The sequence below is a fragment of the Diadema setosum genome, chromosome 9 (assembly GCF_964275005.1).
Source record: "Diadema setosum chromosome 9, eeDiaSeto1, whole genome shotgun sequence".
NCBI lineage: Eukaryota > Metazoa > Echinodermata > Echinoidea > Diadematoida > Diadematidae > Diadema > Diadema setosum.
In genome coordinates this window covers 7586024-7613661 of record NC_092693.1, presented here as the reverse complement: position 1 = coordinate 7613661, position 27638 = coordinate 7586024, and the positions used below count along the sequence as shown (strand labels likewise).

General features: G+C 37.9%; 2 protein-coding genes across 2 annotated transcripts in view; one reads left to right on the top strand and one right to left on the bottom strand.

The window, feature by feature from the left end:
• Positions 1-19181, bottom strand: part of LOC140232547 (phosphoenolpyruvate carboxykinase, cytosolic [GTP]-like) — a 37642-nt gene extending 18461 nt beyond the window's left edge. Inside the window, exon 1 of the mRNA XM_072312645.1 lies at positions 19098-19181. Coding sequence (XP_072168746.1) covers positions 19098-19129 — 32 coding nt within the window. The 5' untranslated portion in view covers positions 19130-19181. The remainder of the gene's footprint in view (positions 1-19097) is intronic.
• Positions 1-27638, top strand: part of LOC140232902 (heterogeneous nuclear ribonucleoprotein C-like 1) — a 281840-nt gene that overhangs the window by 25607 nt on the left and 228595 nt on the right. The gene's annotated exons all lie outside the window — the stretch shown is intronic.

Sequence of the window (27638 nt, the reverse complement as noted above, 5' to 3'; positions counted from 1 at the left end):
ACGTCAGTAAATGGGGGAGGGATTGCTTGGTGAACAGCAATGACGTCACTGGCATCAGCTGAGCTGAACCAGCAGCCACTCTTGTCAAATTTCCGCTGCACGTTTATTCGAAATATATGTATTTTCCCTTTATTCTAACTAGACAGTCACGACTGTAGTACATCAATGTAAAAGAGTAACATTCTTGATGGGTATGACGTGATAGCTGCCATGGATTTTCAGAACAGAGTATTACATTGAACATTTTGTAACGCGTCAATGCGATGGAAATTTCTCTGGATGAATAGGAAGGTGTGACCGCTTTCACGGTTTCTCATTGGCTGCTATAACGGGGGCAGGGTCTCTGATTAGCATATGCCGGTAACAACACTGTCGTTCTCGTCACGTGTTGGGTATGGTGTGTGTACGTATTGGGTATGGTGTGCAGCATACTTTGACATAATTATTATCACCGTTCTCTGACAGCGCGGCGAAAGGCTGGTGTTGATGCTTTTCAGCACAGTTGTTGGGTGAGGGTGATGCTGAAGTTGACCCACTTGTTATTATTTTTTTAACCATTAGTCCATGATACTAACGTAGTCTGATAAAGAGAATCTGATCAAGACCAACTACCTACAGCTTTCACGTTTTATTGTGACAAAATCAGGGCTGCCAACTCTCACTCATTGAGAGTGAGACTCACTCATTTCGGTCCTTTCTCATTCTAAAACTTTATTTCATTTGCATGCATTTCTATTGATCTCACTCATTTTGACTCCTAAATTATAGCATTGGCCTATGGGAGTCTCACTCTCAACTAGTTTCCAATGTTGGCAGCCCTGCAAAATCAGTATTACTAGTAGGCCTCCTGCGTATGCTGGTCGAAGAACTGAAGTGAGCATTAATTCATTTTTGCACTGCCACATTCATTCATGTAATGAACCACTAATCGATGGATCTATATGCCCATTGATAATAAAGTGTTTTTATAACTCAAGGAGTTACAATCGCAATGAAATCTTTATTTGGTTTAGCTGGCTTTATTACAATCATATTTCTTTTGTAATAAACTGTAGAACTGAAAGGAAAGGAAAATACTCAACAGACACCGCAGAGAAAATAAAAGTGTATGATTACAGACGACACGAGTCGAGTTGGATAGGAACGTCACGTAAAAAAAGCTGGACTGACAGAATGAGATGAGAAATCCATAAATGAAAATGTCAATAATTAATAACTGATGGCTTATGGTGGGAAGCGATCTTAATTCCCCAATAAGACGTGAAAGCCGAAGGTTGCGCTTTGACGGCAATTGCCTGCTCAGTTCTATCATAATACCATGACGTGATCAAGGCCTAAATCGAGAATAACTTACGAATCAAGTGTAGGGTTTCAGTGTACAATGTAAATGTGAACCGCTGCATGATAAATGCAAACATAAACTTGAAGTGGAGGACAATATTCTTTATCGTTGTTCATGCAGTGGTCGGTCGTTCATGATGATACATCAGTGAGTATACACTAATTTGATTTGATTTGAACTGATTTATTCTCTATATGGCATGACTTTGCAATTCCTTATTTCCAGCAGTATCATCAAACATAATAGATACATATTGTACTAAACACAATTGTTATTTCCTACAATATAAACCATTTTCATTACACGTACATCTGTGACATCATTACATGCGCTATATATTTCCATACATAAATTTCCATGAATAGAAAAAAAGCACACCAGGCTACTCATTATGATGATCTCCCCCCCCCCCCCCCAAAAAAAAAAAAGAAGAAGAAGAAGAAGAAAAGATAATGAATATTATACTTGTTGTCTAATTGTTGGGCAAATATAATGCAAAGAAGACTGGAGGAATAATGATGCTTACCTGTCTATCACGTCTGCAGGATCGACGGCATTGGGGGTCGCCACAACAGGTCCTTTAGTCGCTTCCATGGTAAATAGTATGATTCTTGAATTTCGCTGCTCAATGTGTCCTTTTCCTTGACGGTAATATTTACCCTTAGAACGACTCCTGAAAATAACTTTTACATCAATGTGAGCAGTGCTGGAAATCTATATCACCTTTAATTCGCTGCTGACGGGTAGACGGCGAGCAAACGTGTTCGTACAGTGGTACGAATGAATGAGAGAGTCGCCTTTATAGGACAGGTATTTCGCTGTTTGCTCCGATCTGTGACGTTTTAAACGTCACCAGGTTATGAATGAGCACGGCAAAGAGAGATTCGACAACACGGATGCTGGATGCGGAGTGTGCCAACTCATGCATGCGATATCCCTGACAAAAATGGAATCGTCCGCACACAGGGGAAAAGAAAATCTCTTCATTCATTCATCCCCCGTCATTCTTATATCATTGTCAATGCTTCCTTTTCGGAACAAAATACCCGACGTACCTATTGCTGATGTTCATAATAGTATGATAAACTTTGCACTATTCTTTTTAAGAATGTCAGATATTTCTTGTGCTATTGTTTGTTTTCGGAAGATTTTATTGTTCCTGCTTTGACTTTAGAGTGTAGCTTTTAGACTGATTTTTTTTTTCCTCCCCCGAGGAATGATCAGCATAATGGCATGATCAACTCATGGACAGAGTGCAAAAAAGGCATGATCTTCGTGATCTGAAAATATATAAGTAGCAACAATGTTTACAGATAATGAAATGTTTATCATGTCATATTCAGTGTGCATGAGGATCTTTATGGGGACGGCGTGAACCATACAGACAGAGAAAAACAGATTTTCAAGAGAGGAAGAAGAGAAACAGCTGATGACAATACCTTTACTTGAAGTTTTTATAAAAATATGTGTCTTTATTACCCTGTCTTGTTGATTTCTAGTCTCCGAATAAACAATATTATCTCCTGCCGAACACGAGGTAATCTTGTGCAATGGACGTCACTAAACGACTCTTTGTCTGTTTGTAGAACCAAAGCATATGCAAACGGGAAAAATACCGTTTTCAGTTTATGGACGATGATGAAACATTCTCATCCCATGAAAGATTGTTTTGATTTTGTTCATAAAACGTACAGATAATCATTATGTTGTTTGTCTTTCGGGGGGGGGGGTGTTCGTGGCGCAATTTTCAAAGTTCAAAGTCTGTCTACAGTGATTACTGGTTATTGTTATACACTTGTAAGCTGTCAGAAAATGTTCGTATTCCATCCCCTCTCTCATCCTTCTTGAAAAGGGTATTCAGAGTAAGACCCATCAAAAGACACATAGTATAAATAACATTGTCATTTTGAGATATCAAACAAAGATATGAATCAGCGAAGCTTTGTGTTAATCAAAATCAATTTCTATTGCTGCAGAAATTAAAAAACAGAGAATATCATTAATTACATCGTTTCGGTTACAATGTCTGTCTGCTTGTTTGTTTGTTTGTTTGTTTGTTGTTCGTTGTTTATTTGTTTTGTTTCATTTCTGTTCTTTTTGTTGGTTTCTTTTTTCAAACTTCATCTTCTGCATCACTTTCCATCTTCCTCAAGGCGAAGAAGACCATCGAGAAGAGTGCAAAGTACAAAAGTACAAAACAAATAGAATTCGTGATCATGCAAAATGAGTTGATTAGACTTACCTTTGTACAACACGATCATGACTCATGACGATGTACGTTCGGTGTTTATAGAGTTATTTATTTTAATCGCGGAATTCACAGTTACTGCTCATTTTAGTGCCTGATGTTTCGCATACAAATTGCAGAAGCGTGCAGGCCCTACATTTTTTTCAAATATGATCACATTTCGTTTCATTTCTTTTATTTAGTATCCAAAAAAAAAGAAACTTCTTCATGAATCAAGTGGCAACATAATTATATTTGATTAATTCATTATATAAGTAATACAGAAATCTTAATAACAAAAAGTACATCCTCTCTCTCTATATATATCTCAAATGCCAGTACCTTCGCATATACCACCATAAATAAATTCCAAACACAGCAAAATAACAATGAATCACAAAAACTGATAATATTGTGTTCTACGTATATGTCTGATATACTGCATGAGTATAAACGATCAAAAGGACTATCATATTGTACGATAAACCAAGAAGGTATAGCAGGCTTATCTCCTTGGAGCAACCGTTAGGCACGAGGTAGAGACAGTCGTCTATTGTGTCATCTCATGACAGAGACTTTGAACATGGAATAAGCAAACAATTAAGGAAGTTTGCATAACACATACATGCTTATATACCACATATCAAAACAACAACAACAAGAGCTTCACAAAACAAAACAAAACAAAGATATATGACAAATGATAACGCCATCTGCGCGGTATGATCATGTCGTACACAGGGTATAAATCACACTATATAACAATCAAACCAGTACGGAAGGCGTAGAAATATGTAACAATAATATAATGATAACCAATATAAAAAAAGGTACATAGCGCTCACGCAGTTACAACAAAAATACGAAAAATTGATAATGCACAATGTACTTATTGAACTAAAAAAAAAAATTGCATTAATAAAATCTATAATGTGATTACTTCGTCACTGGAATCAAATCGAAACTCGCAAAGAATATTCACTTTTAGAACAAATGGACCTTGTGGGTGTTCAAACTTGTATTATTTTTTTAAAGTTGATTTGAGTTAACTGCTGACTGGATGGGGGGGGGGGACTGATCCAGGATTATAGTTATGATGCAGCAAAGATGCAAAGTCCATATACATGTGGTATACATGCATTTATGCACCTAAGTTACAATCATAACCATATACATATACATACTAAATGGATCGAGTACTCAATGCCTTTACAAAATATCCGTTGCAACAAGAAAGATACATGTATTGTGATGCTTGGACGTAACGAGCCAATGGAAGGATAGTAAGCGATGGCTCAATCTTTTGATTTCATATGCATATGAAATCGTAAACAGCATCACTCGAAAAACAAAAAGTGACTCTTAAAATTTCACAATTTTCTTACCTATGCTTCGCAAAAGCGTACCGAATTTGAAAATTCCATGATTTCCTTATTTTCATATCCGATTTCCATGAAAATTCAATAGTTCTATCTATTCGTTATTGCACTGTGGTTGTTGCAACTTAGTTGACCACGGAGCGGGGATTCCCCTTAAGCATGTTATGAACCACAGTCTTGAGGTTTAGCCAGCGTTTCCCCGGCTGGCAACAGCACATGTAAGTATTCACAAGAATTGAAAATTATTGATTTCAATATCTAAACAAAAATGTTACGAGTGTCCTTTTATTGCTGAATAGATTTATTGATGATACAGAATGAGGAACTCACTCAATCAAACTTCAATGCTTTTCACTCGATCCTCATGATATCATTGCATTGCACCAAAATTTTATTCAATTCAATGCGATTCAAATTTCATTCAATTTTGGACAAAAACATTTACACATCACATTCTTTGGTAACAGAGAATGAGGTAAGTAAAACGAAATGAAAAGAGTATACAATAATTGTGGAAGCTTATGATCACTATAGGCCTACATTGTCGTGAAGATCACTGAAGTAAGCGGAACTTCCTTCTTATATACGCTCCCTCATTATTCAAAAGCGCGGCGAGCAACATAATAGGTATGCAGGATATTTTGTTCATCGCAAATGGCGCGGAAAATGTATACGCCCATATTGTATGCTGCTTGTACGAGACCTTCGCTACAATTATCATAAGTATATGAATGTAATATAACCATGCGCGTGTGTTTCTATACAAACACATATGCATATGTATGATTTATATCATATTCACATCTGTATATTTGTATAAGCAAGTGTATGTGTTTTTACTTGGATGTTTTTATATAAAATCATTGCCATGAGAAAAAAATGTCAATTGAATATCGTATTGAATGGCTAGCCTTTTCGCGTTTCCTTCTTCCCCTATGATATTATGTATATGTATATATATATATATATATATATATATATATATATATATATATATATATATATATATATATATATATCGGGTGCGTTTTACTGGATGAAATTTGTTGTTTATATTGGCTATTAGTGGACCAGAGAGATGGTCACCTCCGTGAATGAACTACATGATTGTATCTACACTGTGTGGGGAGTGGTATAGTTTCCATCAAACTTCTACGCAGAAAATCCTGTTCTACGTTTGGCTGTAGTCCGATAGTTACGGAAATGCTAAAAGGAAGCAGTTCGATCATTGATACTGAAATGCCTTGTCATCCCTGCAGTCATGTGGTAGATAAACGATGGCATTGTCAACCTCACCGATGACTAATACATAGGATGTTACTTTATAGGGCCTCCACACGACAAGCGTGTTAGTTGGTCACCGGACATAAGACGTAACTCATCAGTTATTCACAATATTGTGAATAAAGGCTTGGGGATCATAGCTACATTTCACCAGTAGCTTTATTAGGAAGACGTGTCCCCTTTCTAAAAATGTCACGATTGGTCATATTTCGATAAGACGTACAATGATGTATGGCATATAGACAGTTATATTATGGAGACGGTCTGTTGAACTTTTGAATAAAAACATAACTTCATGACAATTTGTATATACGCAATACGATATTATCATGTCTGTGTACATTGTATGTATACACATACGGTACTATGTGATTCTTAGTGGGTTATGCTAATACAATATACAGTGTATAATCAAATCAGTATGTTGTAATGAAGGTAAACAGATTTGAGGGTCGTGGTATTATTTTGCACTCTCGTCAGTAGTCAAAACATCTTTGCCCTTTGCCAGTACACGTTATTGTATTTCCTCGTAGTCATGTTGGATTCGTCACACCGCATTGCGTCAGAAAAATTCACCGAATTTGCGTTTTATTCTGAATGACAGTTGAAGCATGGAGCTACTAAGTAGCTCCATGATTGAAGATCACATGCAAATTTTAGGCGAGCCTCCGACATCGCCCCGATTTTCAACCAATCAGATGACGTTTACGTGTCGCGCCCCTCACGTAATGAATTAACGTGCGAATTCCTTTCATTGTTATGGAATTCTTTGCATCTTAGACTGATTCAATACACAAACACTAAAGGGAGACTGCGGCAGCAACCCGTGTCCAGCACCCCCACCCTCCCCCTCCCACACACACACACATACACACACACACATACACACCAAAAAAGGGAAGAATCAAATCATTCAGTATTCAGAGAGGCAGAGACAGAGAGAGAGAGAGAGAGAGAGAGAGAGAGAGAGAAAGAAGGAAAAAGCAGTAGGATGACATGACGATATTTTTCTGCGATGGTTTACAGCAATATTGTCACACACAATTACGTTGGTTTTACTGTTTTTACCCACATCGCTTTCTGTTTGTTTGAATTGTTATTCTTTTTCTTTTTGCGAATTCATTTTCCGCAAAACCTATATAATGGGTATAAGTCATGTAGGCGAAGATGAAAATACATAAAATGTATTTTCAGGGCTGCAATTCCCATTCGTCAGAGTCAAAGCGAACCAAGTTCATTTCTCCGTGCTATTCCATACATTATTGATTAACAATAATCTGTACACAACCGGTTTCACCCTGTCGAGACGGAGCTACGCATGGACTCAGACATTTGATATCCCACTGAAGTTCAGCGTTGTTTTGCTCCGTTCTTTGCTATGCATGTTTATGCATTTTAGTTTTCAGTGTCTTTTGATATAGGATCCTATATCCATACCAATATTTCACAATCTCTGAATTGGAGACCAACCAAGTGGCTCTTGGGTTCGTGAATTGGGTTCGTAAATATAGATGGATATCGAGATGTTTTGAGAGGAGATCACAGATTATTATGCCTCTATGACATTTACTGGTTTGTTCTTTGTTCCCGAGAATGATATTGGCATTATCATTTAGTTTTTGTCTCGCACACTATACCAGTTTGTTTCAGCACTTGAGATGTGGATGGCCCATTGCTAGTCCCTGCAGACTATAAAATCATTCAGAAAAAGGGGTCATATTGTCCTTCGATTCAAGAGAGCCGTTCGTGGAAGCATTCGTCACACAATACAAGGGGCCCACACACTGTAGGCCTGAATATTCATGCGTTTTGGCTACGTGCTAAACTGCATGCCTTTCTCCGTGAGACGGGAGTCTACAAAGAAATTAAAGCATTCTGATAAATCCTCGCTCACTCGTTGCAAAGGTCGAGAAAAGGTAAAAATAGTGTTGTCCTTTGTATATGATGTGAATTCTCAAATCTTCGCAGAAAACAGCATTCAATTCCTGTATGTCGCCGTGCATTTAGGCTACTCTCGTGTTTTGGCGCTGGGCACATAATATTGTGATGAATACGGCATCCTCATGAAGGACGGCTGTAGGTCATAGCCGAGCCCCCGCCAACGCCCACGGAGCCAACCAATCAGATCCCCCCCCCCACACACACACACACATACACACCAAAAAGGGAATAATCAAATCGCTTAGAATTCACAGATAGAGAGACAGAGACAGATAGGGAAAGGAAGAAAGAAATAAAGAGCAGTAGAATGACATGACGAGATTTTTTTTTTTCTGCGATGGTTGATATATAGTAATATTGTGACCCACAATATTACATCGGTTTTACTGGTTTTACCCACATACCTTTCTGTTTGTTTGGATTATTATTCTTTTTTTTTTCTTTTTTTTTTTTTTTTTAGCGAAATCATCCTGCGAAGAGCCTAATGTGTGTAAGTCATGCAGGTGAAGATAAAAATACATACAATGTAATCTATTTTTCAGGGATCAATTCCCATTCGTCAGAGCCAAAGCGAACCAAGTTCATTTTTCCATGCTGTTCCATTATACATTATTAATTAACAATAATCTATACACAACCGGTTTCACCGTGTCGACACGGAGCTACGCATGGACTCGGTCATTTGATATTCCATCGAAGTTCAGAGTTGTTCTGCTCCGTTACATGCATCGTTGTTTGTATGTTTATGCATTTTAGTTTCCAGTGTCTTTTGATCTAGGATTCTACCCATACAACATTTCACAATCTCTGAACTGGAGACCAATCAAGTGGCTCTATTTAGGTTCATGAATTGGGTTAGTAAATAAATAGATGGATATCGAGATGTTTTGAGAGGAGGGATTATTATGCCTCTATGACATTTACTGGTTTGTTCTTTGTTCCCGAGAATGATTTTGGCATCATCATTTAGTTTTTGTCTCGCACACTGCCAGTTTGTTTCAGCACTTGAGATGTGGATGGTCCATTGCTAGTTCCTGCAAACTATAAAAAGGGGTAATTTTGTCGCTCAATTCAAGAGAGCCGTTCGTGGAAACATTCGTCACACAATACAATAGGAGCCCCACACGCTGTACACCTGCCTATGCGTTTTGGCTACGTGCTAAACTACATACCTTTCTCTGCATGACCGGAGTCTGACCCGCTCTGATTTTATGTCCGTAAAGGCAACAGCAAGACGGCCAACTGAAGGGAGAACCTTATTACATCTGTTACATAGTAACAAAGATTGCAAGTCATTATACGAAACATATGAATGATTGTGTATTGCATGTATAAATGAATAAATGATTAAACATGATACATGCTTTTATATCATATCATGTCTCAGGCAAGAACAACCATGCAAAAGCATCAAAACAAAATAATTTCATTATCAGACAAGATTAAAAATAATTTGACAGATGAATCTCTGGTACACAGGATAACAAAACAGAGAAATCAGCAAGATAATATAATTTTAGTCTACAAAGAAATGAAAGCACTCTGATAAATCCTCGGGATCTCTCACTCGTTGCAAAGGTCGAGAAAAGGTAAAAATAATGTTGTCTTTTGTATATATGACGTACATTCTCAAATCTTCGCAGAAAACAACATTGACTATATAGGACCTACAGCTGCTTGACAACTATTGATCAATTCGTGTATGTCGCCGCGCATTTAGGCTACTCTCGCGTTTTGGCGCTTAGCACATTGTGATGAATACGGCATCCTCATGAAGGACGGCTGTAGGTCATAGCCGAGCCCCCGCCAACGCCCACGGAGCTAACCAATCAGATTCTCGGAGAGCCAACCCAGCCCAATTAGTGTTTACGTTGGTGCTCTTCCACGTCAGCTGGTCCTTGAGCCCCTTTCTTCCTGCTGTGTACTCTCTTTTACAAATTCAACAGACTGTGCAAATGGGCAAACATTAATTGGGCTCGGCAAAAAAAAAAAAAAAAAAGTGACACGCACTTATTGCGACGTACCAAACACAGACCTCTGGTGACGTTCATATTTTGGCAAAATGCCAAAAAGTAGGCCCTATAAGTTAAAAACCTTATATCCTTAAAAAAAAAAATAAAAAAAAACTCCCCCGTCTACATTATATGAAAAAAAAATTAGACAAAATTGTGTGATATCAAGCCTAAATGGAAGGGAGTAAATATTATTAACAATATCACCATGCATTCATCGAAGTTAATTCCAATAACCTGTTGGACGTCCTTTGACTTTCAATGTTGTTGTGTGGGTTTTTTCAGTTTGTGAGCTTGTACATTTTTTCATTGTCAAGACGATTAATAAACGTCGCGACACCGCCAAACAAATCCATGGCTTCTGCAGTAACGATCTACTGCACAAGTGTACATGCAATTTGATGATCTGCCAATTAACAACGTGGCAGAGGAAATTGAATTTACCAAATTGAACAAGGTGAACTTATCGGCTACACCTTTACACGCGAACACCTGGAGACAGACGCTAGAAACTGTCGAATAGTACAACCTATCATGGGCGTAAATCCCGGGGGGGATGGGGGGGATATATCCCCCCCTGAAATGGAGGAGGGGGGGATGGCCTGTACAATCATCCCCCCCTGAATTTTGAGGAAAAAAATGGAGGAAGCAGAAATGTGATTGTAACAATTTTGTCATAATTATTGCATGACGTTTGTACGCCGGCCTTCAGACAGGTAACATAGCTGAACAGTATTCTATCTTGTAGGAAAATGTATACATAATTTTCTCAAGCGCTCGCTCGCTTCGCTCGCTCGCGAAGAAAGTAACATCGACATACAGTCACTGTAAGGTATGGCTCAGACGTTGACAACGTCAAATAGTATAGGCTTACATGTAAACATGCTATGACGCGAGTAACTGGGGCCATCTGCAAAATATGTACGAAAACAAACAAACAAACAAACAATAACAAAAACTATATCGTCATAATTGAACCCCCTCCATTTCCTGATTCATTCCTGAGAAACGACAGTGACAAATCTATCTCGGGGGGGGGGGGGGGGGCAAAGGGGCATTTGCCCCGCCCCTTTGGAAGTGTTTAGGCAGACAAATCATTTATCCCCCAAGCAATTCCCGAGATGAGGACAAATCTCGAACTTTCTTAATGGAAAATTGTCCAAATATCCCCAGAACTATGCACCAGATCGTTGTATTGCAATCATAAGCATGCAAAAGCTCCGCTATACAGGATCCCTTTCGATAAACTTTGCACACTTTTGACATTGACGTATATATCCCTAATTCATCAAAGAGTGTGCAGCAGATCTTTCACTTAACAAAAGCACCCTCATATGCAGAGGCGTCGATCGGGGGGGGGGGGATGGTTCTCCCATAAAAGTGGGACAAACAAAAGCGAAAAATATAGCTACAAACGGCAGTTTTTGGAGTGTAAAATATCAAAATTTTAAAGCTCGCTCCCTCCGTTCGCTCGCATTCAACCATAATGCCATTCTCCTGATGTTGCTGCCAGTGACTGACAGCAGTTTTCGGCCGGTGCGCCCCCCTCAATTTCCAAAGCGAAAAATATAGCTACGAACGGCAGTTTTGGGACTGTAAAATGTGAAAATTTTGAAGCTCGCTCGCATTCAATCATTATGCCATTCTCCTGATGTTGCTGCCAGTGATTGACAGCAGTTGCGCCCGGTGCGCCCCCCTTAATTTCCAAAGCGAAAAATATAGCTACGAACGGTAGTTTTGGGACTGTAAAATGTGAAAATTTTGAAGCTCGCATTTAATCATTATGCCATTCTCCTGATGTTGCTGCCAGTAATTGCCAGCAGTTTTCGCCCGGTGCGCTCCCCTTTATTTCCAAAGTGAAATAATACAGCCACAAATGGCAGTCTTTGGACTGTAAAATGTCAAAATTTTCAAGTTCGCTCGCTCCGCTCGCTCGCATTTAACCGCTATGCCATTCTCCTGATGTTGCTGCCAGTGATTGCCAGCAGTTGCGCCCGGTGCGGCTCCCCTTAATTTTCAAAGTGAAAAAGTATAGCTACAAACGGCAGTTTTTAGACTCTAAAATGTGAAAATTTTCAAGCTCGCTCGCTTCGCTCGCTCGCATTTAATCATTATGCCATTCTCCTGATGTTGCTGCCAGTAATTGCCAGTAGTTTTCGCCCGGTGCGCTCCCCTTTATTTCCAAAGTGAAATAATACAGCCACAAATGGCAGTCTTTGGACTGTAAAATGTCAAAATTTTCAAGCTCGCTCGCTCCGCTCGCTCGCATTTAACCGCTATGCCATTCTCCTGATGTTGCTGCCAGTGATTGCCAGCAGTTGCGCCCGGTGAGGCTCCCCTTAACTTTCAAAGCGAAAAAGTATAGCTACAAACGGCAGTTTTTAGACTCTAAAATGTCAGAATTTTCAAGCTCGCTCGCTCCGCTTGCTCGCATTTAATCGCTATGCCATTCTCCTGATGTTGCTGCCAGTGATTGACAGCAGTTGCGCCCGGTGCGGTCCCCCTTAATTTCCAAAGCGAAAAATATAACTACGAACGGTAGTTTTGGGACTGTAAAATGTGTAAATTTTGAAGCTCGCTCGCTTCGCTCGCTCGCATTTAATCATTATGCCATTCTCCTGATGTTGCTGCCAGTAATTGCCAGTAGTTTTCGCCCGGTGCTCTCCCCTTTATTTCCAAAGTGAAATAATACAGCCACAAATGGCAGTCTTTGGACTGTAAAATGTCAAAATTTTCAAGCTCGCTCGCTCCGCTCGCTCGCATTTAACCGCTATGCCATTCTCCTGATGTTGCTGCCAGTGATTGCCAGCAGTTGCGCCCGGTGCGGCTCCCCTTAATTTTCAAAGCGAAAAAGTATAGCCACAAACGGCAGTTTTTAGACTCTAAAATGTCAGAATTTTCAAGCTCGCTCGCTCCGCTCGCTCGCATTTAATCGCTATGCCATTCTCCTGATGTTGCTGCCAGTGATTGACAGCAGTTGCGCCCTTAATTTCCAAAGCGAAAAATGATTATAACTACGAACGGTAGTTTTTGGACTGTAAAATGTGAAAATTTTGAAGCTCGCTCGCTTCGCTCGCTCGCATTTAATCATTATGCCATTCTCCTGATGTTGCTGCCAGTAATTGCAAGCAGTTTTCGCCCGGTGCGCCCCCTTTATTTCCCAAGCGAAAAAATATACCAACAAAGGACAGTTTGGGGGACTGTAAAATATAAAATTTTTCAAGCTCGCTCGCTTCGCTCACTCGCATTTATTCGTTATGCTATTCTCCTGATGTTGCTGCCAGTAATTGCCGGCAGTTTTGCCCGGTGTGTCCCCCTTAATTTCCAAAGCGAAAAAATACAGATACAAACGGCAGTCTTTGGACTGTAAAATGTCAAAACTTTCAAGCTCGCTCGCTCCGCTCGCTCGCATTTGACCGCTATGCCATTCTCCTGATGTTGCTGCCAGTGATTGACAGCAGTTGCGCCCGGCGCGGCCCCCCTTAATTTCCAAAGCGAAAAAGTATAGCGACAAACGGCATTTTTTAGACTGTAGAATGTCAAAATTTTCAAGCTCGCTCGCATTTAATCGCTATCAAATAGCGGCCATTCTCCTGATGTTGCTGCCAGTGATTGACAACAGTTGCACCCGGTGTGCCCCCCCTTAATTTCCAAAGCGAAAATATAGCTACAAACGGCAGCTTTTTGGACTGTAAAATGTCAACATTTTCAATACAAAAAGATTTATACCCCCCCCCCCCCGTTTGCTTCGCTCCCTCACATAACCGCTCCTCCTATAGGTCAAATCCTGTCTATGCCGGTGATAGGCCCCATTATTTAGTAGGCCTTCACAGTGATGTCGCACAGGCGGAGCAAGAGCTGAAATACCACGATTTAGTCTTTCAATAATATATTGTGAATATTTCATTTTCTTATTTTTCTTTTAAGAAAAGAAAAGAAAATTTTCACCTAAAGTGTGCACCAGATCGCTGAATTTCAGGTCTGAAAATGCAAAATCTTCCTCGTGTGGGAGAGGGATACCCCCCCCCCCACACACACACACACCCTCCCCCGTTCGGTCGCTCCGCTCCCTCTCACAGATATTTAAAAAACAAAAAAAAAATGTCTTCATACTTTTAAGGTCTGATTTCCGCCGAAAGTCATCTGATAAGCAAAAAAAAAAAAGCAACAAGAACAAAAAGTCTTCATATTTTTGCTGCCACTTTCCTCCCACTTTATATTTCATGCAAAAGAGTGGGACATCCGGTCCCTGTAAAGTGTGTGTGTGTGGGGGGGGGGGGGGGGCACCAAGCTTCTTCCCCCCCCCCCCGGTCCGGTTATGGGCTTGTAATCGTGGTGATGGTGACCATCCCCCCCACTCCTCAGTACGGATTTACGCCGTTGCAACCTATCACAGTACACAGAGTGACATCCAGTTTACTTGTATAGCCACACTGTTTTAACTCTTCGCTAAATTTCTTAATTTGATTTCCATTAAAAAAAAAAACACCATGTTTTGTCTCTTGCACCAAAGGTGGGTTGTGGTTATTAAATCATTGCACGAAAGTCACGTCACTGTCTTCATATGCCAGATTTCAATGAAAGCTCTGTCATTGTTTTTGTTTTTTAATTCTACTCTTGAAGGCTGCTGACTAAGCATGGAGTATTGCACTACAAAATGTATGTCTGATAGCCATGTATACAGAAGGTCCCAGCCAGGCCACATATTTTCTCTCACTCTGACATGTCAGGCATTTTCCAAGACTCAGTCAAGTATATCACTGTTGTTGTATAGCGGGGTCAGCTCTGTCAAATCAGTTAATCTTTCGAAGAAATGTGAATGCAACGGATACCATGCACTGCGAGCTATTTTAATCAAACCCAGCATTTTTTTTTCAGAACGATCTATAAGTTGACACCCTACATCGTGAAAGACCTCATAAGCTAGTTTTGCACAGTTACATGTCATTCATGCAGTCCATGTAGATAGACTAGTTTTAGAATGAAATCAAACTCATTTTTTTTTCTTCCGAGGACTTAGTGTGTATATAGTCATATTGACTATTCTACCTTTAGCAATATGATCGTACTCCATACATTTCAATGGTTAGAATCCAATTAGCAGGCATTCTGCAGTGCAATGTCAGAAAAGCCTCGAACAAGCTCTTCTTAGTAGTGAAAATTATCTCTGTTGACAAATGAAATCAGTACACTCATCTATCCCAATGGGTGACACGACACTGCCTATTGCGACAGTAACTTACTCCGGTCTTATTTTCTCCAAGACTCATCACGGTTAGGGTTAGAGTTGTGATAGAGTTTTATGTTTAGTTTGATGTGAGGATCAGGATTAGGGTTAGGGATATGTTTGTGAGTAGACTTTATATTTGGCATTTCATGGGAGCAACATTGTTGTCGCAGGAGCAACAACAAGGAACCATCAAAATGATACTCTCATCACCTGAAGCATAAATGCATTGCGAAGTTTGGAAGATGCACACAAAACTTAACCATTGACTCCTCGACTCCTGAATATTGTACGAGGTAATCATGAATTCCAACGTACATGCATTTTCATTTCTGGTTCAAATTTTGCAACACGCCCAACAGGGAGCAGTGGTGGCAGTTTTATTTTTCATTTACGTCACAGATTCAATAATGATGCTTGTTCTGCGTTATTGGCAGGGTTTGCACTGATATTATACACACCCATACAACGCTTCGGTGCACCGACCGGCTGACCAAATTTTTCGAAGGCCATACTGACTGCAGCAAAGCGCGCCAGCAGAAGGCAGTCACAGTCGTGCGATTAATGTCGTGTCTACTGTCATTGCAACGAGTCCTAAAAAAGGCTTGTCAGCAGTTGTTCGGCCTAATGGAGGTCTGTCTATCTGCGCCTCGGTTTCACAATTATTAATGTTGTCATTCCACAATCATAAGCGAGGTAGGATGAGAAAACAAAAGCTAGTTTTGACAGTGAACTCTTCGACTCCTTGAGCCTTATTTCCGCTCTGATCGGAAGAGAAAGAGAAGAGTGTGACATCATCGGTCACAAAGCCCTCAATTTCATTTTCAGTTTTATTCGAACGAGCGCTTAATATGAGAAACTATAATATACAATAATAGTGCGCTGGCGCGTTGTGATAAAATGGCGAAAATCACTTGACTTTGACAGACATGATGATACCTCTTGTATTGTAATGGTTTTTGGGGGCACAACGCAGAGGCGAGAGTGTGGTGCGCTACCCAATTTTGAAATTCCACCCACGTTCATACTCTCGTCGTTGGATAAAATCAAATTGCAAAAGAGTGGTGACAGTGTCAACAACATCTGATAAATTTCACCCCAAACATTGCTAAATGGTTCCATTCACGACTATGTAACACAAGAAATGCCCAGAACACCCATCTCCCACTAAAATCGCACATCTTTTATGCAGTCGTATATATATATATATATATATTTTTTTTTTACAAAGGTCAAGTTTTATGACATAATTTGATTTTTTTTTTGTAAGACCAGTAAGACCATCCCATACGACAATGTGAAATAATTTATCTATCATATAAAACACCCTTTTTGATGCAGTTAAGTTACAACTTTCTGAATAGCCCGAAATAGCTTCCTCCTTTTCTTTTCTTTGTCTTTTGATATGAATTCAGTGTTTCTTATGTATAGTATTACATATAATACTATTTGTTTCAATATATCTCAAATTTTTATTATAATCCACTTCATCCATTTGCAAACTCAATGATGTTCTAAAGTGGATATGAACGAAATGAAAATGAAATGAAACAAAAGGGGAAGGATTATATATGGATTTGAAAGTTTCACAGGTTTCCGCAAAACAGTGAATTCGATCACAATCCCGTAATTAGCGACCTAGATGAGAGTACATCTGCTAGCGACGTGTAGTACATAATTATATTTGTTTACGACATCAGACCATTATTCCATTGGCTAATCAATCATTACCATCAGAGGAGAAGTAAATATTTATACTAAATTGATTATATATATATATATATATATATATATATATATATATATATATATATTTATATTTATATTTATATTTATATTTATATTTATATTTATAGTTATAGTTATAGTTATATTATATTTATATTCATATTTATATATATATTTATATTTATATTTATATTTATATTTATAGTTATAGTTATAGTTATAGTTATATTATATTTATATTCATATTTATATATATATTTATATTTATATTTATATTTATATTTATATTTATAGTTATAGTTATAGTTATATTATATTTATATTCATATTTATATTTATATTTATATTTATAGTTATAGTTATAGTTATATTATATTTATATTCATATTTATATTTATATTTATATTTATATTTATATTTATATTTATATTTATATTTATAGCTAAGCAGGTGTGAGTATTGCGAGATGCTGACATCATCAGACCAAATGTGAAAAAAAAAAGTTTGTGGAATTCAAGGTTCACATGTTTTTACACAATACAGTGGTAGGACTTGTGGATTTCCTTTATTTATTGTGTTTAGTCGTAACCAGCACCACTGTTTCATGAATAGGCCTATACACTATACACGTGACCCTTCAAATCCGTAACTTTCTCGTTTCAGGCTCCATTTCAAATAAATCATACCCATTTTGTGGGTTTGATCTTACTCCCGAATTATTTACCGAAGTTAACCTGAACATGGGTGCATTTACCCCTAAACAAGATGTGACAAGATTTCTCTCTAGAAGCTTGTGTTATCATCAATAAATGACAGAGAAAATCTTATATTCAACATTAAAAAGATTGACAAAACATTCCCTCTTTTTATCTATGTTAAAATCTCTCACAGTTCTTTAGAATTGCATTTGTCATCGAACCTTTTTAGAACATGTAGAATGTGAATTCAGTCCCAAGGGAAAAATTATACGTACGCTGCACAAAAAAGAGCGGAATCGTATTTTTACTAAAAATGTCTTCATGCTTCTATGCAGCTAAAGTTATCATAGAACTTTGTGAAACGAGCGAGAGGAGTGTGCTCCCAACGTTGAATTGACTTTTTTTTTAATTGATTTATTCATTCCGTTTTAATTTTTAAGGTGTAGCCCTTGCAGTTAAAGCACTGATTTACAAATACTTAGTACACAGTAATACACATTATTGTGTACTGCATGCGTTTTTATTAACTTCACCCTTTAACGGTGCTTATGCAATTATTCTTCTTCGAAAAACCGATATTGAAATACAAATGAGCCGCATGATGCGATTCCATAATCCGATTAGTTGTGGCCCTGAAATGGTAAGAAAATTTTTTATTAATAGCAATTAAAAGACCATCTTACGTGTCATCGCTTTGGGAAAACACCGGTCTGTAGTTATTCCGTAATAATCGTCATTAGTACCATTACATGCAATATGTCTGTGTATACATGTCATGTACATAGGACACACACACACACGTTTACACACTGTATGAACGTATATATAGGATATATAATTCGGTATAATATAGATATAGATATAGATATACATAATGAACGTAATTAGATTACGTATAGTAGACTATCATGAATCGAAATGGGAGTGGCTGTAATTCCTTTCAAACTGTTAAAATTATTTTTTTGCTGCCAATTTTAACTATGGCAGGAGAGTGACGTTAACTTGCAGTTTGTATGAAATGATAGAAAGACTTCCGAGTACGGTTTTACGGTTGTTGCGGCAGGTGAAAAGAAAAGACGTTTGAAGCACACCGGGTCCCATCGCGACCGCGAGTTGTCACATCTGCCTAACGGCTTCTCGAAGACAGGTCTCCCAGAATCAGAAAATTTCTAGCGAGTTGAGGACCATGCGTCAAAGTGAGAAAATATCAGCATCATATACAATAAATTGTGTCAGTCATGAAAATCAAGTCAACTTACTCTTTTAATACGGTGTATTCTAAAGTGTCCATGGTTACGGGCTTCCGGAAGGCTCACCGTTCGTCGCAGTGCGATACAACTTCTCTGGTAGCCTTTAGAGTCGAGAGACGTTTCAAAATTTGTTGCATTGTTCTTGTTCAGCCATTGGGGAAAGTTAGGCTCAGACGGATACCCTTCAGGTAACAGCGATATACTTGCCTGCCCAAACATATTCTCTGCTTCTTTTTCGTCTTGTCAGTAAATGTTTACGATGTGTACCTTTCACTCGAAATATATGACTGTGTTAACATAATGTAATTACAAGGGTCAAGAAGTTACCACCATTTTTATACTAGAGTTATTATGCCAATTTTGACGCTGTGCTTGGCACTGGATACGTTAAAGGGATGGTATAGTATTGGCGAAGATAAGGAATGGGCTTTTGACTTTTTGTGAGATATCAAGAAACCACTTGTGAAAGAGTACAGAGCATACCATTCTAATAGAGGAATTCAAAGTTTATTTGATGAAAATCGGTTTTGGAATGGCCGAGACATCCAAAAACAAAGTGAAACAAAGCAATCATAATAAAAACCTTTGTTTTGAATATCTCAACCATTTCAAAACCGATTTTCATCAAATAAACATGACTTTCTCTTAGAATTACATGCTCTTTCATATTTAATAAGAAATTTCTCATTATCTCACCCAAAACTGTTAGAAACCTGAAGTCAGGTCTCAACCAAAACTACATGATCACTTTGGCCCGAATTCACGAAGGTGATACAAATGAAACCATGGTTTAAACCATGGACAAAAACCATGGAGCGCCAAGTGTCGCACGGAATATTTCGTTATGAAATTGGTCATTTCTTCGACAAAATGACCGCTCGTTAGCGAAATTATCATTTTGTGGACGAAATGTTCATTTAGTTACAAAATGTTGTTCATTTCGTTACAAAATAATCATTTCATCGACGAAATGACTGAATTCGTAACGAAATATTCCATGTGATACTTGGCGCTCCATGGTTTTTGTCCCTAGTTTAAACCATGGTTTCATTTGTACCACCTTCGTAAATCCGGGCCTTTAAGTTCAAACGAATCATAATATTATTATCGGCAGTGCCGGAATTGTTAGCTTTCTATATTGCACACCTCTATCTGTTCTGTACGCGTGTAAAAGTGTCCATTTGTTTGTTGCAAGCAAATGCACTTGTTGTATTTTATAGCATCAATAAATATCTTCCATCTGTTTGCCTATCCATCCATTCCTCAGTCTTTTTTTCTTTATCTTTTTCTGAGGGTTATTTAACCTAATACGAATCTGCAGTTGTTCCGCATGTTCACTACAAGTAGACGTGTTACAGTTCTTTCTTTAAGGGGAAATCCAGTCAAATATAAGTTAGTCTGATATATATATAAAAGAGTAAAATATTATGAGTTCAACCGTATAATATTAATCGAAGTCAGATGAAAAACTAGAATTATCACTGAAGGTGATTAATACCCCCGCCCCTAGTGTTGCTTTATAGTATGTGATGTCATGAGGGCAATGACGTTGATACCAAGTTTGTGCACTTGTCGAATTGGAAACAGAATAATTTTAGTTTACTGTATAATTACAGAGTTGACACCGAGTATAAAATTTACAGCAAATGGAAACATGCTTTCCCCCAGCATTACTACACTTAAAGACCATCATACACACCAAATTTGACCGTCATGGCTTGAATGGTTTATTTTGATATAAAAATGAGTGGTTACCATGTGGCAACACATTTTCCTTGCTATAAACTAACACATTGGTGTCTTGCAAAACTACACTTCTAGATCATGATACATATTAAATTTGACTTTAATTGCTTGAATGACGGAAAAGTTATTCGATCTGCAAGGTTTTGGTAAAATTGTGGTTACCATGGCAATGGTTTGTGTGACAAACACAAAAATTATGTGTTCCACACCTATACCTCTGGGCCATAATGCCCACCAAATTTGATTTCAATTGCTTGAAAACTATGGAAGAAGTTCACTCCACAGGATTAAAAAAACAAAACAAAAACATGCGGTTACCATGGCAACGCACTGTCCGATACAAATACAAAGGACATTTTGCAAAACTACACTTAAAGAGCATCATACACACAAAATTTCACCTTCATAGATTAAATGGTTCAATTTGATACAAAAATGACTGGTTACCATGGCAACACATTTTTCTTATATTAACACATTGGTGTTTTGCATAACTACACCTCCCGATCATCATACACACTAAATTTGGCCTTAATTGCTTGAATGATGTGGAAGTTATTCAATCCACAAGGTTTTGGTAAAATTATGGTTACCATGGCAACGCTTTGTCCAACAAACACAAAAATTATGTGTTTCACATCTATGCCTCAAGGCCATAATGCCTGACAAATTTGATTTCAATTGCTTCAAAACTGTGGAAGTTGTTCACTCCACAAGATTTCGACGAAAACATGCGGTTACCATGGCAACGCTTTGTCAAGTACAAACACAAAGAGTGTCTTGCATAACTACACCTATAGATCATCATAGATACCAATTTTGAAATTGATTGCTTAAATACTATGGAAGTTATTAAATCCACAAGGTTTTGGTAAAATTATGGTTACCATGGCAACGCATTGTCCGACAAACACAAAAAACATGTCTTGCACATCTATACCTCAATATCATCATTTACCCTAAGTTTCATTTAAATTGCTTCACCCGACTGCCCGCCCGCCCGACCAACATCACAGTGATTCCTATATACCCCCTTCACACTACGTGTGGCGGGGGTATAATAAGGAAGTTACGACATTTTGAAGTTTCGCTATTACTGTATTTCGGGAAACAGTTCTTGAACGGTCAATATGAATATGCAATGGAAATGTGAGCATGTCATCCCCTCACAACTTACCATATAGTTTGTACATAAGATTTTGACATTTCAAGTTTTTTTATTCAAACGCGATTTTGCCCAAGGCTCAAATCCTCGTATATGTAACTGATCACTATTCTCAAGTTATTCAACCAGGAATGTCGTCATATTTCAGACTTCAACGACAGAAACATTGAATTTTCATCATTTTCTTTTTTCTGCATAAATATCATCAATGGAAAATTGTGAGGTTATGACATGGGTAGCTCACTCATTTGCATATTCATATCCACTGTACAAGAACTGTTTTGCAGATATTAGCAAAACTTCAAAATGTCATAACTTCCTTATTTTTCATCCGATTTCAGTCAGATTTTTACCGTTGAACTCGTAACATTTTACTCTTTTTTTTATCAGACTAACTTATATTTTGACTGGATTTCCCCTTTAAACTTATCAAGTTCATTGAATTCAAAAGGGAAGGAAGGGATAAATGTAAGTGGTTGAACAATTTCTGGTGATGTTATCTACGACCGTGATTCTCGGCATTTTTCAACCCGAGTCCCACTGACTTGGGGTCCTATAAAATTGTTATGAAGCCCAGTTAGATTGAACATTATCATTTCTTATTTTTATTTTGGCCGGCGTCGCGGCCCACCAGTTGGCCGCGGCCACCCGGTCGAGAAGCAAGAATCTAGAGGTTGAATTATGACAGATTTCAGTACAGTCTGTATCTATTCAGTTTGTTGATGAAAAGTGGATATTACACGAAGAAAACATACGTTCAAAACTGCACGATACGATGACGCGCGCACGATGCTCATTGCGCGAAGAAAGCGTGCGAGTCAAACATCAAACAACATCTCCTTACAGAATTCGTCATCAGATTCAGACATGTTTTTATGTCTCAATGTCTTTACCTTCAGTTTTTATACCGATACAATGTTTTAATAAATTTCTTGCTGATTCACGCGCATAATAGATCAAGCATGTAGAGTGACAGAGGTGTTATCTACATCGGATCTTAACATGTTATGAGGAAGTCGAGGAATTTTACAGTTTCCCCATATTTTCTCAAATCAGCGACGTTAGTCGCAACCATTCGAAGGGGATGACGTCATTACCTCACAGACCATTAAAAAACAAACAAACAAACAAACAAACTACTAAGTACTTTTTCTTTTTTCTTGTCAGCTGATTCAACTCGGAATTCCAGGGGCACCAGAAATACAAACTGCTTGAATTTGCACCCCCCCCCCTTTTACCAAATTCCTGGATCCGCCCCTATGTGGCCTTGTAATAACCTAGCAAAGATAACTTTTGTATAGGGGAAAAGAGGTTGCAGTTGCAATGCATATAGTATATATGCATATCGCATGGCCTATTTCGTTACGAGATCAGTCATTTCGTCGACGAAATGATACGAAATAAGTCATTTCTTAACGAAATAGGCCATGCGACACTTGACACTCCATACAAATTGAATTTAATTGTAACGACTTCATGAACTCGGGCCTTTTAGTACAAACAAATGGGAGAATTCTGAAGTGATGACCAAGCACCCTCTTCCTATGTGAGTGATGTCGTTGAAAATGTAACATTTTGTAATTGTCTTATCTTGCGTCAAAATTTGATTAAATGTCAATCATTCTAATCAACGTACTTCACTCTAGTTATAAAATTCTAATTGACTATGAATTGCAGGTGCTGAAATAAAATATTTTTGCATTATGCAACGATTAAAACAAGGTCAATCTGCTTAAAATTTTCCTCACACACTGTTCACACACAAGTGATTCTCTCAGAATTGCTCAACCAGAACAGACACAATTTCCTTCATTACAACAAAAACAAAAAGATGGGCTGTGAGCAAAAAAATTCCTTTGGTATTTTAATGATGTACATGGTACACTGTATCAATGAAGAATCCTGATGGATACAAGTTGTGGTATACAGAATAGACATTTTACCATGACATGGATTCTCAACAACCATGATGGGGTTAACCAATTTTCTCACTCTTCCTGAATGACAATGTACACAAAGCCTTTACCAGAACCTTGATAATAGCAAGGAAAAATATATACCTCCATTTTTACAGAAGAATGAAGAAAATAACATATTTTCTCATTCATTGTCATTGGTGCCTGTACAAAGGTAAGTGCCTCATTGGCTAGGTGTCAATGGATACTGATTTTAATGCAGTCAAATGAACTTGTTTATCATTAGGAGACTATTTGTTGGCAATCAAAAAAAAAAAAAAATCTCTGAAATACACTGCAAGACAAAATTTGGTAATGAAAACAAATCTAAAAGAGCAATCCATACAGAACAATCAATAGAATGCCGTCGCATCTGAAAGAAAAAAAATTATGTATATGTCAGACTTCTTGTAAGATTTGGACTATTGACTTTCTAGCTTGCCTTGAAAAAACTATTACTCGTAATGTAATGACAGATTTTCCTAATTGATAGCCACATGGGGAAATTTGTGAAAATTCATTCCTTTCTATCATTTGGTTCAAATCAGGAAACTTACTAAACACAAACATGAGGCGGACAACTTTGCTATAGATCATGTTTTGTCAGCTAAGCATGCACTTGATGATTGATTTGCCTTGGAAGAAATCCATTTGAATTCACACTAAAGAGAGATCAGTGCCGCTTATTTTCTCCTATGATTAAAATCATTTTGTTCTGTGTACCTTAACATTACAAACTATAAAATGAACATGGACTACATCCAATGCACACGTGGCCAATACTCTTAACAGTACCAATCACACTTCATTCACTGTTGGATAAGCTTGCATGATATGCTTGCAAAGAGATCATTTAGTTTTGGTTGAGAACGAACTTCAGATTTCTAAAAGTTTTGGGTGAGATAATGACAAACCTTTTATGAAATATGCAAGAGCATGTAATTTCAAGAAGAATTCAATGCTTATTTGATGAAAATTGGTTGTGAAATGTCTGAAATATCCAAAACAGGGCAATCCCAATAAAAGCTGAGACCTACCTTATATTAGGATCCCTTTTTTACTTCGGTTTTGGATGTCTCAGCCACTGCAAAACCAATTTTAATCAAATAAACTTTGAATACCTCTCAGAATGGTATGCTCTGTACTATTTCATAAGTGGTAATCTTGGCATCTCACAAAAAAAGTTAAAAGCCCAATCCTCATTAAGACCAATGCTATACTAACCCTTTAAGCCAGTATAAACATACGTGTAATAAATTGATACTCTTCCTGCGGAAAATGAACAGGTTGCACTAATATCCATGTATCTTGATGTTTCTTACTATATACTATCTTAAACATAAATATTTGTATTATGATTTATGTTTACTGAGACAGTCTTAGCCACTCACTGCTAGGAATTGAGTGGCTACAGAATTGAATCATTTCTTGCTATTCAGCTCATTCTCTTTAGGACAAACAAAAGTTATGATCAAAGATAGCCATGGAATAGCCTCAGTGTATTTAAAAATCTACTTCTCTCAAATCACATGACCTGATATCATCACATCTTGGTCGAAGAATGGGATAGCCATGCAATGTTAACTTATTGAGCTTAAAGGGGAAGGCAAGTAACTGATCAGTGGGAATCAGTGGAAATGCTTATGGGAGATGATATCGGCAATCCTTATGGGATTCATTCAAGAGTTCATTGTATATCTATTGTTGTGTGAAAATGATTTGCTTCAGAACGGTCTCATATTCAAGTAATGTGCAGATTAATGCTCCGTCACTGACCAGGGACGCTAACCTGGAAGCATTAAACTGCACATTACTTGAATATGAGACCATTCTGAAGCAAATCATTTTCACACAACAATAGATATACAATGAACTCTTGAATGAATCCCATAAGGATTACCACAATCATCTCCCAGCATTTCCACTGATTCCCACTGATCAGTTACTAACCTTCCCCTTTAATATAGTATCACAACTTCATCAAACTACTCGACAGTAAATACATTTGTGCACTTTCCCTATAAAGAGCTGGTCCTCATCAAGCTTTCATTTCAGCACACTTTAACTCAGGCCACAGGTCTGATATCTCATTTCTCCATGTTCCATCATGGTACTTCTTTGTTTAAAACATACAGTTTGACTTTAAGAGCATTACAGGCCATCAAAGTACATGTTATTGCCACTCATAAAGAAGACTAATACTCATGTTTGTGTTCTTTCAGGTACGTTGTGCTGCTACAAACGCTCCTGTAAGTGTACTCTGTCACACCACCTTGAGACTAAACATTCCACCATTCCTCTGACGCGTGACATCAACACAGCTGTGTGCGACAGTTTAATATGTTAGAGTACACGATAGCTGTGAATGTTTTTTAAATTAAACAAAAATGCAAGGGTGCACAATTTCACTTTATTGCCACTTGACACAAGGTGCCTCTGTCAACACTGTACGATACGTAAGATACTGAGTGTCAATACAAGGTGACTCTGAGAGCTATTGGAGAAGTTCAGCCAAGATTTTTGCTTATTGTTTACCTTTGATCATGAAATGCTACATGCATCCTAACAGTTGGGTTTGGATTCTCGCCAAATGCTTCCATAAGAATCATGGATGTTAAGGTATAGTGTCTACGACTGGTACACAATATAGCACAAGGCAGTGAGTATGGTTACGTTAAATACAATATTGCAAGAGTGCCTGCACGTTGGGTGCGGTGCTTTGTCTCTATTGGGACATCATTTTACTGTTGTAGTACTCTTGCAACTTTCATTCAACATTTTCTTACATTTTATGTCCCTGTTTGTTAGAGCACAGGTTTTAACACACCTTGCCTCTACTCTGTATGCTAATATTATTTTTCTTACTTTATTCTCTTTTTTTTTTTTCAAGCTCGAAATGTAGGCAAGAATAAAATTCTTCAAAGTCATGCGAAATATTCCATGACATCCACAAAACATGTGAGACTTATTCTAAAAGTCTGCCTGGGTTAAGAACAATATTGATGTACGTAAAATAAATATCAGTGGCTTCTAGAGATTATCATGCCGATTGTTGCAATACCAGTAAGAACAAATATACAAATACTTTAAATCAATGTTGAGAATCTGACACAACGACGCTACAAACCATAAATGCGTGACCCAGCAAACTTTTGCTTCATGGCACTTAAAGGATACTGCATATCATTAGTGCCAACAGTGATTGGGTACAGTGTGTTTACACTATCTTTGCTGTTTACACATTAATTTCAACCATGCACTGGTGTTATGACTATATCAAACATCACGTGACTGGGTTTTGATGCCGTAACTCTCCCCTCACGTGTGCAGCCATCAGTTCCTCGGTCCTTTCCTTGTGGTTGACGTACGCACGGTGTGTTGTCAGCTTGCCAAATCACATTGTCTCGGGGCTCTGGTAGGATTTTTTATTTACTTTTTTTATTGACTGATTGGCTTGCATTATTTTTCCTTTCCATGCTGCAGTAGTCATGAAAAACATGACCTAACACTGCCTAGAATCATCAAGGAATATATTATCTTATCACCTTTCTCACTCATCATCTTGTCTGTCTGTCTGTCCGTCTATTTGTATGTCTGTCTCTGTCCCTTTCTCTATATTTCTCTGGCAAACATACAACATACAGACTCACAGACACACACACAAACATGCATGCCTACACTTGC